Raw genomic sequence first — 18,672 nt, 5'->3', positions numbered from 1 at the left:
GAAGAGAGCATGGGCCTGAGAAGTAGACACAAGAAAGAATAATTAATGCTTGCTCTTTGATCTGGAAACCAAGCTCACATTTGCATTTAGGGAACATAAGGAAATTTAGATATTAAAATTATCAATACTCCAGAGGCAGAAGCAGGTGGATTCCTGTGAGTTCCAGGCAAGCCTGGTCTACAGAGCAAGTCCCAAAGCAATACAGAGAAACCCTGTGTTGAAAAACCAAAAAATAAAAAAATAAATAAATAAATAAATAAATAAATAAATAAAAAATCAATAAAATGTTCATGGGATTGAAATTTTCATTTGATCTACAGGAGACCTTTTTGTGTGCACAAAAAGATCAGATCTGACACATGATTATAAAGCTGTCCTCCAAAATTTCTTACAGGAACCTTAGAGATTATGTGTTTCGCAGGGAATACAAATGCTGAGCAAATGATGGTTGCCTACTGGCTAATGAAGCTTCACAAGAACAGCCAAGATTCTTTTCATTTTATTATATTTTCCCCCTTCCACTTTAAAAGCATGCAGCCTGGGCTGACTGCTCTTGCAGAGGAACTGAGTTCAGTTCCCAGCATTCATGTGTGCATCCAGACATACAGATATATATGCATACACATGATTTTAAAAATGTGAGACATCAGTCTTCAAAGGCATGCCAGATGGAGCTCTTAGTTCAGAACTGTGATTCCAGTCTAGGGGACATCTGAAAGGGCCCATGGTCTATGGCATGTCTTGTCATTTGATCCTAGGATCTGGGGAGTGAATCAGAGTCAGAGGAGCAATTTTGTATTCAGGGGAGCATTACCTGACCATACATGTTCACAGAGAATACTTGACCTTAGGAATTCTGTGGTTTGTGCTGTATTTGTGGAGCAACCATGTAGCTAGTTGTTCACTGCCTGACCGAAGAGTGAGCCACTCTAGGAAACAAGTCTCCAGAAGCAGGTGGTCTCCCACTGGGCTCTTCTGGCTGCCACTGAGGTTTTTGTCCAGGACATTTTCCACCTGTGCTTTATTTTCACGGTTTTATTTACTTAGCAGTCACTTATTAAACATGTCAGTTGGCACAGTGGCTTTCTGCTTGTCCATATGTGGCTGCAAACATTTATTTACAGTGTGAGGTTTATGTGTGGGGATCAGCATGTGGTTTGGGGGAAATATTTTCATCAATGACTCTCAAACTTGCATCAGAATCAGCCAAATGATTTTTAAAAATACCAATGAATGGGCTTTCTTTTCAGATAGTGTAATTCTGTGAGTCAGGGATAAGGCCACAAAATTTGCAAATCCCAAAGTGATCCTGATTTGTAGCTGCACTGAAAAATCATTGCTGTGTGGGGACAACTTTCTTAGAGAGTTCTGAATGCAAGACGAGTATGTATTTTATAAAAACAATCAATTATATGAGTAAAATATATCTTGAAAGTCAAAGAAGATTGATTCACTTAGTATTTATTTGTGTATTTAGAAATCTGTGAGTGTTTACAGTGTCAATAAATACTCAAGTTATAAAGGTAAAATCAATGTAGTAAAACTGTTTTATATTTTTAAAAAATTCGTTGCATTTAACCTAAAATGTTCTGTTTATCATGATTTCCTATACATGTCTATATGTTAACATACAGCACTGGCTCAGCTCTCAATCTTCCTAATGCTGTGATCCTTTATACAGTTCCTCATGTTGTGGTGACTCCCAACCATAAAATTATTTCACTGTTACCTCATAACTGTAATTTTACTGCTGTTATGAATCACAATATAAATATCTGATATGCAACGTATCTGATATGCAGCCCCTGTGAAAGGGTCATTCAAGCCCCAAAGTGGTTGAGACCCACGGATTGAGAACTATGGAAATATAGACAAGAAGAGAATTTTAAAAATTTTAAAAGAAAATACACATAAGAAGAAAACAGTGATATTTGCACTAGCTACCTTTCTTGTTGCTGTGATGATACAATAACTGCCAAAAGCAACTTAAAGAATGAATGGTTTATTTAAGCTTGCAGTTCATAAGTAAAAATCCATCAGGTTGGGGAAATGACCAGAGTTTGTGGGGGCTGGGGATCCTTTCACAAAGCCACATAATACATATCCTGCATATCTGATATTTACACTAGAATTCATAACAGTAACTAAATTACAGTTATGAAGTAGCAGTGAAAACAATTTTATGGTTGGGGTCACCACAGCATGAGGAATTGTGTTCAAGGGTCCCAATGTTAGGAAGGTTGAGAACCACTGTTGTATAATCTTAGAAACAGGATGATGAAAGCTGGTGCTCATCTCACTTTCTCCTTTTATTCAGTCTGGTTCCCTCAGCCTACAGGATGGTGCTGCCCACAGTGGGTAGATCTTCCGCTTTCTAGTAACCTAATCAAGACAATCCCTCATAGGCATGGCCAGAGGCTATCCTAATCCCGATAATATCAGTCTTGACTATTCCTTGGTCAAGGTCACCTGAAACTGTTGGAGTATCATTGCTTTGCAAATATCCTGACTATTACAGTGTTGTTACTGTGGTTGTTACACAGACAAGGATGCTGCTACTTCTTATTGCTGAACACTTGTATTTCTGCTGAAAATTCAGTGGCTTTTGCTCTGTATCCAAGGTCTGCCCATAAACTGAGATAATAAAACAGGAGGGCATTTTCATATACAGAATAACCTTGGCACTTCTTGAACATATGCCACAGACACCACAGGCTCACTTTTCACCTTGAGATTCTTTCCAATGGCATGCAACATGGCAGGTGTTGGGGAGGACTGCATTAGACATGATTTAGAAATATTCCCAATTTTCTGTATTTTCTCAAGACTCACCCTAGTGTTGGGGAGCCCTGTCCTCACTCTTAAAGAAAGAATGGCATTTTGTTCACTCTCTATTCTCCTGGAAAACTGAACAGGCAATATGTCAATGATATTGCTAAACAACTCAAGGCAAAAAATAAAGGCACACAGAGTCCCATTTGCCAGGAAGCTGTTGTCTTTGGGATCCTCCTTTGTGTGTCTCTGGAAATTGTCTCTGGATGCTGTGAGAAACAAAGCCTTACAGTAGCTTCGTATTCTGCTCCATGTAGATTTTATCATTTTGCCCTGTTGTTATGTAACAGTTTCTTCTGAAACCCTCAATTCTGAAGAGAAGCTTCTTAGGCAGGAAGGTAAACAACGCAAAATAGCCTCGTAAGTCCCCGAAACTGACCAGATTCGGTAGCCACTACTCCCCCAAGTAAGCAATAACTTTAGCTTGGTCACTTTCAGACAAACCAAGCTGCAAAGACTTGAGACTGCAATAGCTGCCTGGAGAAGCAGTTACTAGCCATACTGCCTGGAAAGAGCTTTAGACCAACTGAGCCACATGGAAAGGACATTCTCCAACCCGATGAGCTGCCTACAGGCTGTGCAGTGTTCCCAGCTTTGTGAGCTGTCACCCGTGGGGTGGACTTTGGTGATGCAGCTGCCTTTGAGTCATTTCTGGTCCTATAAATAACCGTCACCCCAATTCCTGTAAGTAGTCTGAATAAAACTCATTGGTTCACCAAGCTGGACTTTGGTGGTAACCATACTTTGTCATGGGCTTCTTATGTGGGGTGAGTAAACATGTATGTTGCATCTCCCCAGGATCAACCTTGTCACACAGCACCTATGTAACCAAAAGAGACAGTTCTTGTAAAAATTTATGTCAAGTTTTTACAAGATAGACTTATAAGGCTGATGTGTAAAAACCATAATGGTCATGAAATACTGCTTCATGTGATGTGAAAGAAATCAAAAGCAGATGAAAGGTTCGATTTACTCTGACACTTTTGTATCAGGGAACATGTTTGGTCTTGGATGTACTGCACACCCTACTGGAGTGAAATGAAGAGCACACAGCATCGCAGTGATTACAGGAAAGCCTCCCTCAGAGTGATCGCTGCCTAATTTACTGGCATTTGCCTGTGTGTTCAATTCTACTAGGAAATGCTGCTATCCTCCATTCTGATGTCAGTAATAAAGTAACGAGGGCATCAGCCTGCCATGCACAGCAGTCTGTCTCACCTCATGATGCTTAAAGTCTCCCACTGTTGGATGCAGGGCAGGGATTGAGTTCTCACTAGAGACAAACAGGTTCACACCTTCATGGAAAGGACTGTTGGGGAAGCAAAGATAAATTCACGGGTACACTTTCTAAATGAAATCTGCAACTTGAGCAACTGTGCTCAAGAGCACATGACTTTGTGAAAGTCAATGCTGGTATAAGACCAGAGAAACAGAAGCGAGACAGTGACAGTGAAGTGACATGTAACTCAAGTGGCTTTCAAATATTATGGGTATGATTATTGTTTATTTGAAAGCACACAATAAAGCCTGCAGTTTTCTTTTAGCTCTATTGTTCGCCCTAAATTTAGATTAAATTAGAACCAACTAGAATCAATGCCTTCTCTCAAAATAATCTTAATTAATAGACCCATAATATTATATAGGTGTGGCTGTATCATCTATCTGTACCAAAAATGTAAATTCATTCTTATTTGGGATACTGTGCCAACTGACCTTCAAATTTTTATGTAAAGAATATTGTGTACACTTTCTATTACCTAATTTCAGGCCATTTAGAGTTAATTCCTGAGAGCATTTTGACAATATATGTCAAAAGCTATGTTTCTATCAAGAAAAAAACATACCTCTTAAGATGGAAAGCTATGAATACAAGCTATGATGCCCAGGCAGATATAATGATGATGTCTCTGCCAGGCAGAACTCCATGATCCTCTTTTCAAATGCAGTAAGCTTTAAAACCACCTTTTCTTAACAGCAGCTAAATTAAATTCTACTTATTCAAAATTAAGTTAATGTATAACTTATGTATACTAATGTATTATTGGCAAAGGCTATGTAGTTGAATGAAGGATATATGATGTATATTGTTTGCTTATAATGTACACAGCACACTGTCAAATATTACATAGCACTGTCCTTAGTCTTTTCATTATTCACGGAAATGTAGATATTTGCAGAATTTCAATAAAATTTGACTTAAAAAGTGGCCCTCTCTCTTTCACTTTGTTATAATTAAAGAAAGCAACTTTGTAGCCACAGCAAAAGAAGAAAGAAGGCTTTAGAAGGTAACTATTTAGTCAGGTGTAGTTAGATTTTACAGTTCATGTGTGGAAATAATCTCATTCTCTTTGGGGAGCTGGTGAATTCAGCTGAAGGAGTTCCAGGCAGATTTACATTTGGTAAAGATTTTACCTCCAGGCAGACCCTAAAGAAAGCAATTTACTCCATACATAGTGCTGTAAGAGAAGCCTGGGGAATAGACAAGGGAACTTTTTCTATGGTTCAGATTTAATAATGCTGAGATCAGTTAGAATTGATCCTGGGCAAACAGGGCAAACATCAAGTCATTTATTAAATTCTTGTGATTTGGCAATTGTATGGCCAGTTTTACTAATATGCAACCAAGGGGTCTTTACATACCACCAAGTAGTATGTTTTCTATCTATAAAAAAATAAAGCATTAAAAAAGAATAGTCTATATCTCCACTAGTTAATGGTGACTATTGTGGATAGCATCAAACAAAGCAGATTGATATAGGAAGGGTTACTTTGGCTCACTGTTTCACAGGTTTTGGCTCATAGTTACTGTATGTGGTAGTTCCCAGGACTGTGGATGAAGCAAGGAATCATGGTGATGTAGCAGGAGAGCAAAGTGGTTTATACCTCAAGATCAACAGGAGACAGAAAGTAAGAAATGTGTCCAGGACAATTGATAGCACACGCTATAACAATCCACATTAACTAAGTTCCTCCAACTCTGAAAGTGTCTACTGCTTCCCAGGACATCAAATTGTGATTCTATCAGATGAATCCACTGACCAAGTCACAGCGCTCACAACCCAATCATGTGGCCAAAGCTTCTTCTGAACATTACACTGGGTTCCCAAGCATTGAACACAAGTACTCAAACTGGGTGTGGTGTTCAAGTCCAGCCTAGACTACATAGTAGGACTTGTCGCAAACAACAACTTTCAAAACAAACAAAAACCTTCCTGTAAGTAACAGCAACAACAACAAAAACTGAAAAACCACATGTGAGCCTTCTGGCATACTTACCCAAACCACAGCCATATGTACTAATCATAATGATATGCATTTTCAGAAACATTATACATATTGTTTGCATATTGAGTATGTCTACGTGCCTGCATCCAAAAACACAAATATCTATGAAGTTTAAGGTTACAGACTATGAAATTCTTTCATTTGCAGCAACATAAATGGGACTGAAGGTCACTGTGTTAAGCAAAACAATCTGGCCATGTTCTTACTCACTTGTGAATAGCACTAAGTCAATCTTGTAGAAAAATAAATGGAATGTAGTTGGGTCACTGAATACTGGGATAGGCAAAGAATAGGAACAAAAGGGACCAGACACAGAATGGAGGGAACAAGCCTAACACCTATTACTAGTGAAAACAACGTATGATTCATTTCAAAATAACAAGAACATTAAATACCCAACACAGAAGGTGATTACCGAAAGAGGTGAAAATTATCTTGACTTGTTTATTACACATTGTAAAAATGAGTTGATTACCCATGATTACTGCATAAAATGTATGAGTAAAATATTTTAAAAGACAGGGTATTCTTAAAAATGTCTCAACAGTAGGATCTTTGTTAAAGGAACAACATCAACATGTTTGTAGGCGATCATGTCTCCAACAGATAAGCTACTTATATCTGGTTCTCACCACTTTAAGAAACTTTAAAAGAAAATTGAGTAGCAACACATTTAATTCATCATCATAGCCCAGAACACAACATGACCTGTTTTTTCTTCATCAGCACAGCTTATTAAAGGCTAACTTCTAAGGATATGCAGGGAATGCACTCAGAGGAAACCATTCTTGTTGGCATAGTCCTTGGGAAATCAGAATGTATGCAATGCTTTATCCCCTTTAGCATTATTGCTTAAACTCCAAAGTCTTGAGCCTACAGAGCAGGTAGATGCTTTACATTTAGCTATACCCCCAACTCATATGCTTAATTTTCTGATGAATTTTAATGAGATGAAAAAAATCTGTTTTAGGAAAGTATTAGTAAGTGTTCATTACTTTGAAATTTTAATTGTTTTGATAGTGAAATGGGGTACTTTTAGTGATTATTCCAGTTGGTAGTTACAAAACACAGCTTCTCCAGGTGAGATGTAGCCATCCTAACATGAGGACAGTTCTAAGCTTCAAAACAAAGCAGGAGTCTGGAGACGCAAGCATGAATGTGCGTGCTGTGACAGTGGTGCCCTTGTAGCCAGGCCTCTTGAGAGTCAAAGAAACTTGGTAAGTTCCAGGCATCCTGCATGATGCCTGATGTCCTGCCATGATGCCTGAGTGGGATAGACCCACTCCTTGCCTACTCAAATAACTCTCAAAGTGCTTTCAGAGATACATTCTGGTGTTGAAAATGTTGACTGGCCCCCTAACTTGAAAAAGGACTTGTTTATACTTACAATGCAGGATGTTTTAATCATATTTCATTGAATTTCTTTTCTAGGGAAAACATGTTTCAACTTGCCTTACATCTGGCACTGTTGGGTCTGGTGCACGTTCTAAATTACTGATAAAATGAAGGTTGACAGGTGGTTAGCTTCCACAACCATATCCATCTATCAGCGTTCTCTTGTTCTTACTCCACTGAGAACATGGCTTTCAGTATGCCGGGAAACTTTCTTTAGCACAGGCATAAGGCTCAGGGCAGACTCCAGCAGCTGCAGGTACCCTGATGCAGAACTCTAGACCCACAAAAATGCATGAATTTATAGTAATGTTACAAATAAATGATCAACTCTATATCTTTATTAAATTTATTTCTAGCATACAATGAAAAGAAATACCTAGTAGTATGGTGGTTTTCAACCTACCTGTTGTTACGACACTTTAATAAAGGTCCTCATGTGTGGTGACCCCAGCCAGAAGATTGTTTTCATTGTTACTTCATAACTATAATTTTGCTAGTTATTAATCACAAGGTAAATATCTATTGTTCAGCATTTTTGATATGCAATCCCTATAAAGGTCATTGGACCCCAAGGGGGGGGGCCTAGACCCACAGGTGTGAGAACTACTGCTATAGTAAGTTAACTTGGGTTTCCCCATAACATGTATGTGTTAATCCCTATTCACTTGGAAGTGAGGTGCTTGGAGGTATAATTAAGCAAAGGGCCTTGTGAGAAGCTCATCCTGGAATTAAGGCTAGACCCTGCTGATTTTGTCCCTGTAAGAAAAAGGGGAGGAAGACATGGAGGTGATGGCACAGTCAAGAAAACCATGTAAGGATGGAGTCACAGATTAGGCTGATGTCCCTGCAAACCAAGGGCTGCTTGGGGTCACAGAAGCAGCAAGCTGAAAACTGCAAGTGTTTCCTGGAACACCCAGAGAGAATTTGCCTTGCCGTATCAGGTTTTAAATTCTTGGCTCCATTAAGTCCAAGCTAATGCATTTCCATCTTTCTGGCCTTAAGTGTGGTTATCTATTATGGCTCCTAGGGAACCAATATATGCTCCATGACCCAAATTGTAGGAAAAGAAAGAAGAGAAATGCTATTACCTGACACACCTATCCCAATTGCTCTTAATTTACACATAGTACAACAGCCTGCTTAGAACACAGCACATTCAAAATATGATAGATGATAGTATGGATGGTGCAGTCCAAAGGTTTATCTCCTGAAAAGTCTAACTTAATTAAAATGAAAATGGTGTCTTCTCAAAGCTGACTAGAAGGGACTGCAAGATAAATTGACAATCAAAATTTCAGAAAGACAATACTTTTAGGATTAGCATGCTTGAAATATTACTTGAGAGTTGTTTATGCACGAATGAAAGATAATACATTATTTATATGAAATTAGCCTGCATTCCTGTTTACTAAACCTGGACCTTATCATTGGAGGAGAAAGCCTGCAACATCTCACTAAAAGTCACACTGCTAATACAATGTACAACTTAGCTCTCCACTTAGGTGTGTAAGACTCTCAAGATTATAATACTGTCTATAGTTCATCAGAAAACTCAGAAAAAGGGAGAAGAATTCTAAGAAGTCATCTGTGCTAGCAAACAAGTCAAATAAAAGGGAGAATAACGACCAGCTCAGAGTGTTCAGCCTGCCTTCAGTGACCACTGCATAAGAAGGATCCTACAAAAACAGAGTCCAGACATCATGGGGATGTTGACTATGATGCTGACAGTGGGATTTTTCCCCTTCCATTCTCCTGTGAATATGTGATGAGAGGCACAGAGAACAAAGGTATTTGGGTCTTTCTGGGCAGTATCTTTCTGGGAACACTTATCCCTGTTTTTGCCACCTTCTCTCACCTATAGTCAGAATGTTACCAATCTCATCAGCATCTAACTTTTTCTTCCTATATTCTTTTTACACAAATTAGCAGACTGCCTAGTTTATTATAGCTTCTTGTTTCTTACAAGAAACATTGCATTCAACTGACACCCTCTTGAACTTTGGTTATATGAACCTAACAATTTATCTTGTCAAATTTTCCACATTACCTTTTAGACATTTTTTTACTCTCTCTTTTTTCTCACAATTACATGCTATCCTCTTGTGTGGGCGATCAATAGTTTTTTCAACTATTAACATATTTGAGGGTACTTCTGTTGTTTCAACAATTACATAACTATAAGCAATGCTATACAAAGTAGCTGTATGTATATGTGTTTAACAATATTGGGAACAGACAGATCTGGGATTAAAAGTTTGCTGTCATTTCCTGGTCTAATTGTATTTCAGATAAAATAATTTAATTTGATTTCACTTTGAATAATTAAAATGTTGTGTGAAATGGTGCTAACTGTAAGTTATTTGCCTTTGTTTCTCTATTCTGAGTGCAACTTCTGAGATAGTATGATTAAATAAATATTTCTCTTTAGCCTCTAGAACAGACATTTAATTCTGGAAATCTCCCCTTGTCTACAAATCTTTAACATTTTTCTCACTCTTCATTCATTAGGGATGTTAGGACATTTACTAGTTTTTACTTAAAACTGAACCAGTGTTTATAGTTTCTAGTTATAAAAATTCAATGTTACATTAAATAATTCATCATTTAGAGTCAAGGAATAGCAATGATAACCTGCATCCCCCAATCTTGTTTCTTGGACATCCTACAAATTGAGGTGCAGTGGCAAAAGCATCATATGGTCAGGATCTGTCTAAATTCGAGAATGGGCTGGTGTAGGCATAGGGACCATTGTTCCTCCTGATGAGAGGTACATCTGTACTTAGCATCCTGAAGGTGTGGGGTTCTCAGACCTGCTGAATCTCTAACTTCTACAGAATAGGTGTTGAACATCCCCTCAGGCTGCTCCCCAGTCCACTAGACTCTTTCCATATTCTGCCTCTATCCTGGGTCTAGAAAGCTCTTGTAATTCCCAGACTAATTCATTAGAGATTGCCCATGCATTTGGAATCTGAGAACTAAAAGGTAATGCCTTCCTTTCCCCTTAGGACTGCCTATAAATTTCTGTATACCAAGAAGCAGACATCCAACCAAGTTTCTGAAGCTGCTGATTAAAGGTTTCCAAGTTTTGAGAAGATGTTAGCCTTGAACATCACAATGTCAGCAGATTGAACTGAACAACTCCAGTTAAGAAAGGACCTTTTCTACCAAAAGCCAACTTCTGACAAAGCTTCCATTATAAACATATGCTCACCTATAAAAATGTATGGCCCATCTATGTACATGTATGCTCACCCATGTAAACATATGTCTAGCCTATGTAAAAGTATGCCTTATCTGCACCAATGTATTATCCCCTAAACAAATATATTTGTCACTTATATAAATGTAGACCCACTTATGTAAATGTATGTTTCATCTATGTTTAAAGTATACCCCACCCATGTAAATGTATGCCCTATGCATGTAAATGTATGCCTGCCTCACTCATGTTAATATATGTATAACTGATGTAATTGTATGCCTAACCTATATAAGTGTATACTCACATAAGTTAATGCATGCCCATCTACATAAATGGCATTTCACCCACATAAATGTATGCTGCACTTATGTAAAAACACATCTCACCCTTATAAATTTATGCTCACCTATGTAAATGTATGCTCAACTATGTACATATGCCTCCATTATGTGAATGTATACTTTACCAATGTTTATTTTTCCACCATATTTGTGAACGTATGACCACCCATGCATATGTATACCTCACTTATTTGAATGTATGCTCACCTCTATACATGTATACCCATGTCAAAGGGGTTGTCACTTAGTAAAGTGTCTCTGAATCCAAATAATGGGAACAAAATCTGTCACAAGATATAGAAAAAGCTTTTTAGGTGATACTGTTCTAAAATTTTTACCTCCTCGATCCCGGGCAGCTAAACTTTGACCCCTTCTTAGCGTGATGTCCAACTGGTACATTCCGGGATCAGCCAAAGGGATATCTGCATTACTGGTTCCAACTGTATTTATTTTCTGGAAAATAAGAAATATACAAAATACTAAGTTTATTTCCTTTGGTCAAAGTTCTCCAATGGGAGACTGCAAACTATGAGAATTATCCAATGGAATCAACCATCACAACCAATTCTCTGAAGGCGTAAAATTCATGAAAGTGCTTAAACTCAAAATAAAAGCATGACAGTCACATAAATGTCCTATTTTAACTCTGTTTACAGCCAGCTATTTCAGCAGGAAGAAATATTGCCTATGGATGATTATACAATTCACTTAAGAAAAAATAACATAGAAATATCATGTGTGAAGTAAAAAAAAATACAGTGAATGATGATTGGAAATAAAGATGTGCAAAAGAAGCTGACTTCCACATAACTAAGAAAGAAAATTAAAAGGATTTATTCAGGTGATGACTGTGTTGACTCATTCATTTATGCAAATATCTCCTACTGATGGATTATACACTTCAATTTCAGACCCAACATAAAATATGACATACTTATATAGAAATAAATTCTCCCAGCATTTTGACAGTATTTTCAGAAAACAAATTCTCAATGGGGCTCAATTCCAATGCATCTTCCCTTGGACTCAAAGTGCACATGCTGTTTACAGATCCAGAGACTTCAGAGACTTGGGCAGGGCTGCCTAATGGAATATTTTAAAACAATAACATTTGGTAAAAATGTAAAGTTCCTATTTTTTGTTTGTTTGTTTGTTTCAGCTAGTTTGTATACAGCAGGAGAAATTACTTTCTTCCCAAGCCTGAGATTATTTAAGATTCTCATTTCTTTTCTGGTTAAAAGAGGATGTTCTTTAATTTTAAAACTTGCTTGCATGGGTAAGAAAGAACAGTAGTGACCAATCTGGCTCCCAGCACCACGATTCACAGGAAAGGCGATTATAAAGCTTCATCAAGGAAACTTTTCTGAGATGGAATTCACATACTGCAAAGTCACCCTTTAATCAAATCCGTACTTTATTTGAGGTTTTAAGATCCATGTAGAAAGCTTTCCTCGTGGAGCAATTATTACTTAAAACAAGAAGCACTGTTACTTTGATTGACACCTGAACTCATAGCCTCTCCTCTGGTAACAATGAAAAGAATTCATCTTGTTCCCCATCATATCCATAAACGGCAGCTGCAGTCCCCAGGCCCCAGACTGGAAATTTTGAGCCTTCTTTGGCTTCTTCATTTGCCTCCTACTCACAGCCGAATAGCTGCCAAACCTCAGGTACTCCTCTGCTTCGCCTCCCCGCAACTGCCTTTCCTTTCAATTCCTGCTAACACTAATACAAACCCTCTTCTCACAGCATGACAGTGAAAACTAAGATTCGCTCCAGGATAACTTTTTTAGCAGTTTGGGATGTAGCCTTTCAGAGTATTCAAAGCCTTGCTTAAATATACACAAACATGCTGAGTCTTATAAATGACAAGTTTTAGTTTCCAGTTTGAACAATGTTAGTGTATTTTTCTATTATTCACAATATATTTAAGAAAATATCACTGGTATCACAGGTACTTTTTTTATCAATAAATTAACATCTCTCTTTCTCTCTATCTCTCTCCCTCCCTGCTTTGCTCCCTTCCCCCCTCCTCCTTTCATCTCTTCCTCCCCTCCTGGATGTATGGATGTGAAATTAATAAGGAGAATCCTATTATTTTATGGCTTACAATGGATAATTTGTTATTCATGTATTTTTGAAATGATTATTGCAATTGTCAGTCGATACAGCTTTATGCCATTTTATTAGCTTTTTATGTATTTTGTTTTGTGGTAAGATCATTTAATAAAATTTCAAATATATAATTCATTGTTACTATCAAACTACATAGTCACCCTTTTTGTATATTGGGTCTCTATACTTATTCCTCTAATAACTGAAAGTTTTTGTGTTTTGACCAACTTCTCCCACTTTCCCTGAGCCTGCATATGGTAATACCTGCTTTGTTTTGTTGCAAATATTTAGCGCTGATGTGTCTTCTGTCTTTGATCTTTATACATGTTGAATGTGGTCATTAAACTATTGAACCATTAAAGCTGTTTTATATCCTCTGTAACTTCTACATTTCCTAATTTCTTAACTTTTAACATACTGTGGTAACTCTTTATAGTTAAAATATTCTTATAATTTTTATTGTTATACAGTACTTTAAATTATTAAAAACAAGGCTTAAATATACTATAGGAAGTGAAAACATTTTCTTTTGAATGTATTTTATTAGCTCTTTGAGGATTTTATTCAATGTATTTTGATCACATTTACCCCCTACTCATCCCCTAACCCCCAGATCCACTCCTTACCTCCCCACCCTTTCCATTTCCATGTCTTTTTTTTTTTTTAATAACTCACAAGTACAATTTGTCCTGCTCATTTACTCTTCGGTGTGGGGCTGTCCCCTGGAGCATGGTTGATGGCCAGTACTTGTAGATTTATTCCCTTTATAACACATTAAGTTGCCAAGTAAAATTGAGTCTACATATGAATCCCCTCTAAGGTTTATTTCTGTGTTTATATCAGTGCATTTGCATAAAGTACTTTGAATTGTAGAACTTTAGGCTATGTAGCCACCATCATATTTGTTTCCTAAAGTTTCTAGATATTGCTGCATTTTTATTGTTTCTAGTTCAGCAGGGCCAGGCTGGCTGGGGTTGAGCAACTCACCATGCCTGTTATCTGCAGCAGTTACTTGACTTGCCTTTACTCTGACTCTCTTCTACATTCATAAACAATAGACTGCGAGCTTGAATACATAGAAGATGTTAGAATAGCATCTGGCATACAATAATCATTCAAAACACTGGTTGTTAGAGCTTTTACATAAGAAACAAAAGTCTGATATTCTGATCTAACCTGCGTTGAATTTCTACAACAATATAAGAAAGGTTTATAATTTCATGTATTATATATTCCCATTCTTTAAATTCTTAATAACATGGTATTATTTTCTTCATATAGATCCTATCTCTAACTAATTTCATTCTTCAATGTTCACAGGGGTTATTTCTTTCTTTCTTTCTTTCTTTTGTCTCTATTGTAAATGGAATGTTTTTTTTTCAATTTTCATTTTGATCAGTTTATTTCTAATCTAATGAGCACATATATTGTGATTTTATTTCCTTTCATTTTACAAGTCATGGTTTTGGTTTTCTGTGTACAAAAAAAAATACCTTCTACATATGATGCAATGCCTGCTTCACTCGTATTTCGTAGTGTTTTACTTATTTTTTCAATTTTTTATTTTTTTATTTCATTTTACATTCCAACCACAGTTCTTCCTCCTGCCCCTCCTCCCATCCCCCTAGCCCACTCCCAGTTTACTCTTCCTCACAGGTAAGGGCTCCCATGAGGAGTCAACAGTCTGTCACAATAGGTTGGGGCAGGGCCCAGCCCCTCTCCCATGCATTAAGACTGAGCATGGCATCCCATCATAGCTCATGTACCAGTTTTGTATTGTGGTCTTACTGCCAGAGGCCCCTCAAGCTTTACAATTGTCTTTCACTTATGAGGGGCCTAGTTCAGTCCCCTAAAGTCTCCACAGATGCAGGTCTAGTTTTCATAAGTTTTCACGAACTTGGTTCAGCCATATCTGTAGATTTCCCCATCATGATCTTGACCTCCCTTGCTCACATATTTCCTCACTCTCTTCAATTGGATTACTAAAGCTCAGTCTGGTTCTTGGTTGTAGATTTCTGCATTTGGTTCCATGAGTTACTGGATGAGTGCTCTATGATGATAGTTGGCATATTCATCAATCTGATTACAGGAGAAGGACACTTTGGGCATCCTCTCTATTAGTGCTAGGAGTTTTAGTTGGTGTCCTCCTTGTGGATTCTTGGGAGTTTCCCTTAGCACCAGTTGCTTAATTTTTAATCTTGTTTCTTTTCTAAACAGGCTTTTAGAATAGAATAAAATTGTAGTCATTTCTGGATTGCATACATTTAATTTTTTTTAATTTTTGAGATCATAATGTAATCATATAGTTTTCCCTCTCCATCCTCCTTCCTCCCCCATGTACTTCTAGCAAATGATCACTAACATAAGTCTCATTAAACTTAAGTTCTTTCTCCTACTATTACTTTACCTGGGCTTTTAAAGTTATCTGATGAATTTTGTAATAGATTTATACCAAATTTTTGGTTGGTAATTTTTCTAATATTGAACCATCACCATATGTGAGGAATAACCTCTGCTCGGCAATTATGAGTGCACCTGCTTTCAGGATTATTTGTGATTTGCTCATTCCTGTGTAGCTGTTGGTCTTAATCAAGAATTCCCCACCCCCACACTATGTCAAGCTGCCATTCTAAACAGGCCTGTGGCTTTTGCCTTTTACAGATTCTATTTTCCACAATAGACTAGAACATACACATCAAACCACTGCCTTTCTTCTCCTGGTTTCTATGATCACCTACAAAGAAAGTCCTTAAAGATAATAGTTAGGTTTTTTTTTTAAATATCTTTCTTTTCTACTTTACACTATTTCAAACATTAAAAAATTGTTATTTTTAGATTGTGAGAATTTAAAATGAAGATTTGTGGTGTTTAAGGATAAAACTGAGCATGAGTTACAATGGGAACTTCAGGGACAAATGTCTTCAAGGACACAGCATCAAGCTAGGTTTAGAAAAACATGGTCTACAACCAAGTTAGCTGACCCACAAGGACTTTGCTCTTTCTCTTTTCTATGCCTAATCTGGCTTGGTGTCCTTTTGCCAAGAGGAACCTAAGTGTGCCCTTAGAATTCTTCCTAACACAGTGTTTCAATTAACTTTATAAGTGATGAAAATGGAATTTAAAATGGAACCCCATCTTTCAAAGAACTGTATGAAAAGAAGACTGAAACATGGAGGTACTCAGCCATTAGAAGAACACGGTCAATTATAACAAAGGGGACAGCAATGTGAGAAGCTTCATAGGCATGATGGGTTCAGGGATAAAATTATGGGTAGGATTTTGACATGAGGAAATTTGGAGAAAGTAGGCATCAATGAAATCAACCTGAGCCCAGGACTGAGTAAGCTAAAGATGGTATCACTGCTTTGATAGAAAGGAAAATGTATTAGGATGGTGGGGGTGAGGAGAGTCCCTGTCCATGAACAGAAAGAAGCCTCCACAGACTTTAGGAGAGCAAAGTCATACACAGAGACTGTGTGTACCAACTACTTAGTATCTATCACTTCCCGTTTCATGCTCTTACCCAAATGCTTAGATTCTGGAGATGAAGAAACCTCCAGCTTTTCCTTTACTAGGAGAAATGGATGAATGAAAGTAGGGAAATTATGTAGGTATAGAATTATTTAAAATTTCTCATAATAGTGCAATTGCAGTCATAACAGCATGATCTGATCAGTGGTCAGAGAAACAAAGATGGATCTGAGTGATAAGGAGAAGATGCAGTCAGCTGAATTTGCCAACTGACAAGATGTAGAAAGCAGATAAATGAGTCATGCAGAAGTCTGGGCTAAGTTCCTGGTAGAATAGAAGAGTGGTGGAAAAGAGAAAGTAAGGGAGGAGCATGATCCAGGCCACTACAGCAGAGTCCATTGGGATTCCAGCTCTATGAAAGAAAGACTTCAGAAACTCAAGTGGATCTAGAGAGGCATGGCCCCACAGGCTTGCACAATGGCTTCAAGACTAACAGGGTGGGAAGAGCCAGAAGGAAGAAAGGGACCACGCTAAATGATGTAATTTTATTTAAAATATTTTTGGTAAAATATATTATAAGCTTCCAAATATAAAGGTATATTAAGAAAGACATGTCCAAAGTATCAGGCAAACATTTAACTCTGAAAAAAAAGACATGCTGGTTATTGTAAATACCTTGACTGGCACACCCAATCAATTGTTCATTGTAGTGGCCTGTTTTGGAGACCAGGAAAACAGCTCTTTCATAATAGTTACAAGTAATTATGAGGAGCTTGTGACCTGTTCATCTATTTTTGACATCCGTCTTCCTGGTAGCTTGCAGGCTTCCTGAAGGCTGAGGCACGCTTATTTTCATACTTCACATTGAACCTCTTAGAAGAGAAAGTGGGAGGTACCCTTGAACAAATTGGTACAGGAGATTGCTTCCTGAACATAACACCCATCACACAGACACTGAGATCAACAATGAATAAATGGGACCTCCTGAAACTGAGAAGCTTCTGTAAAGCAAAGGATACAGTCACAAGACAAAATGGCAGCCCACAGAATGGGGAAAGATCTTCTCCAACCCTACATCTGACAGAAGGCTGATTTCCAAAATATACAAAGAACTCGAGAAGCTAGTCACCAAAATACCAAATAATCCAATTAAAAAGTAGGGTTCAGAACTAAATAGAGAATTCTCAATAGAGGAATCTAAAAAAGTGCTCAAACATCCTTTGCCCTCAGGGAAATGCAAATCAAAACAACTCTGAGATACCATCTTACTCCTGTCAGAATGGCTAAAATCAAAAATACCAATGACATTTTATGCTGGAGAGGATGTGGAGAAAGGGACACACTTCTCCATTGCTGGTGGGAATAAAAACTCATACAGCCACTTTGGAAATCAGTATGGCTGTTCCTCAGGAAAATGAGATACCACAGAGCATCTCTAACAGTAGAGTTCCTGACCCACCACCAAACTGATGACCTAAGATGAAAAGAGCCCCTCCGAACCCGCTTTATTTCTTCTTGACTTTTATTTTAAAAGCTATCAAATAAGTAAAATTAAGACAATTTTTACATTTAATACTCATATCTGCCAGCCTTGATTCTACAGTTAGTAACAATGCATTTCCATGAGAGCAAATACTCATGAGAGAAATAGCATCCACAGTAAAGATTCCACTTTCCCTGCCTACTACGTTGGCAGTCAAATTGCAACCTAAGTTTAGGTGAGGGAAAAGCACACCTAAGCCACAGTTTGTCTATAACTAAAATAGTGGCTGATCCATCTACTATCATATTCTCTCTTCTCTTTCTGACCCTTAATAGTAGATTTCTGAGTTCCAAAGAAACCATCAGGTGACTGATAGGTTAGCCTCTAGTTACTACACATACCAGCTCTCAAAGCTTCAAGTCTAGGCTTAGATGTGGGATTTTTGAATTTCCATTAGCCTAAGCCAAAAAAAAAAAAAAGTGTGTAAACAACCAATCCTAACCCATGGCAAACATTTGCTTTTGTTTTAAAAAAGCTTAAAAATCCAG

At 37.5% G+C, this 18,672-nt stretch overlaps 1 protein-coding gene across 9 annotated transcripts in view; it reads right to left on the bottom strand.

Moving 5' to 3' along the window:
• Mctp1 (multiple C2 and transmembrane domain containing 1) overlaps positions 1–18,672 on the bottom strand; it is a 528,156-nt gene that overhangs the window by 292,052 nt on the left and 217,432 nt on the right. For all 9 annotated transcript variants that reach the window (XM_051182781.1, XM_051182775.1, XM_051182776.1 and 6 more), the window contains exon 2: positions 11,394–11,508. In XM_051182781.1, coding sequence (XP_051038738.1) covers positions 11,394–11,508 — 115 coding nt within the window. The remainder of the gene's footprint in view (positions 1–11,393; positions 11,509–18,672) is intronic.

This window comes from Phodopus roborovskii, unplaced genomic scaffold, assembly GCF_943737965.1.
Source record: "Phodopus roborovskii unplaced genomic scaffold, PHOROB, whole genome shotgun sequence".
Taxonomy (NCBI): domain Eukaryota; kingdom Metazoa; phylum Chordata; class Mammalia; order Rodentia; family Cricetidae; genus Phodopus; species Phodopus roborovskii.
This window is presented reverse-complemented; position numbering and strand designations above follow the sequence as displayed.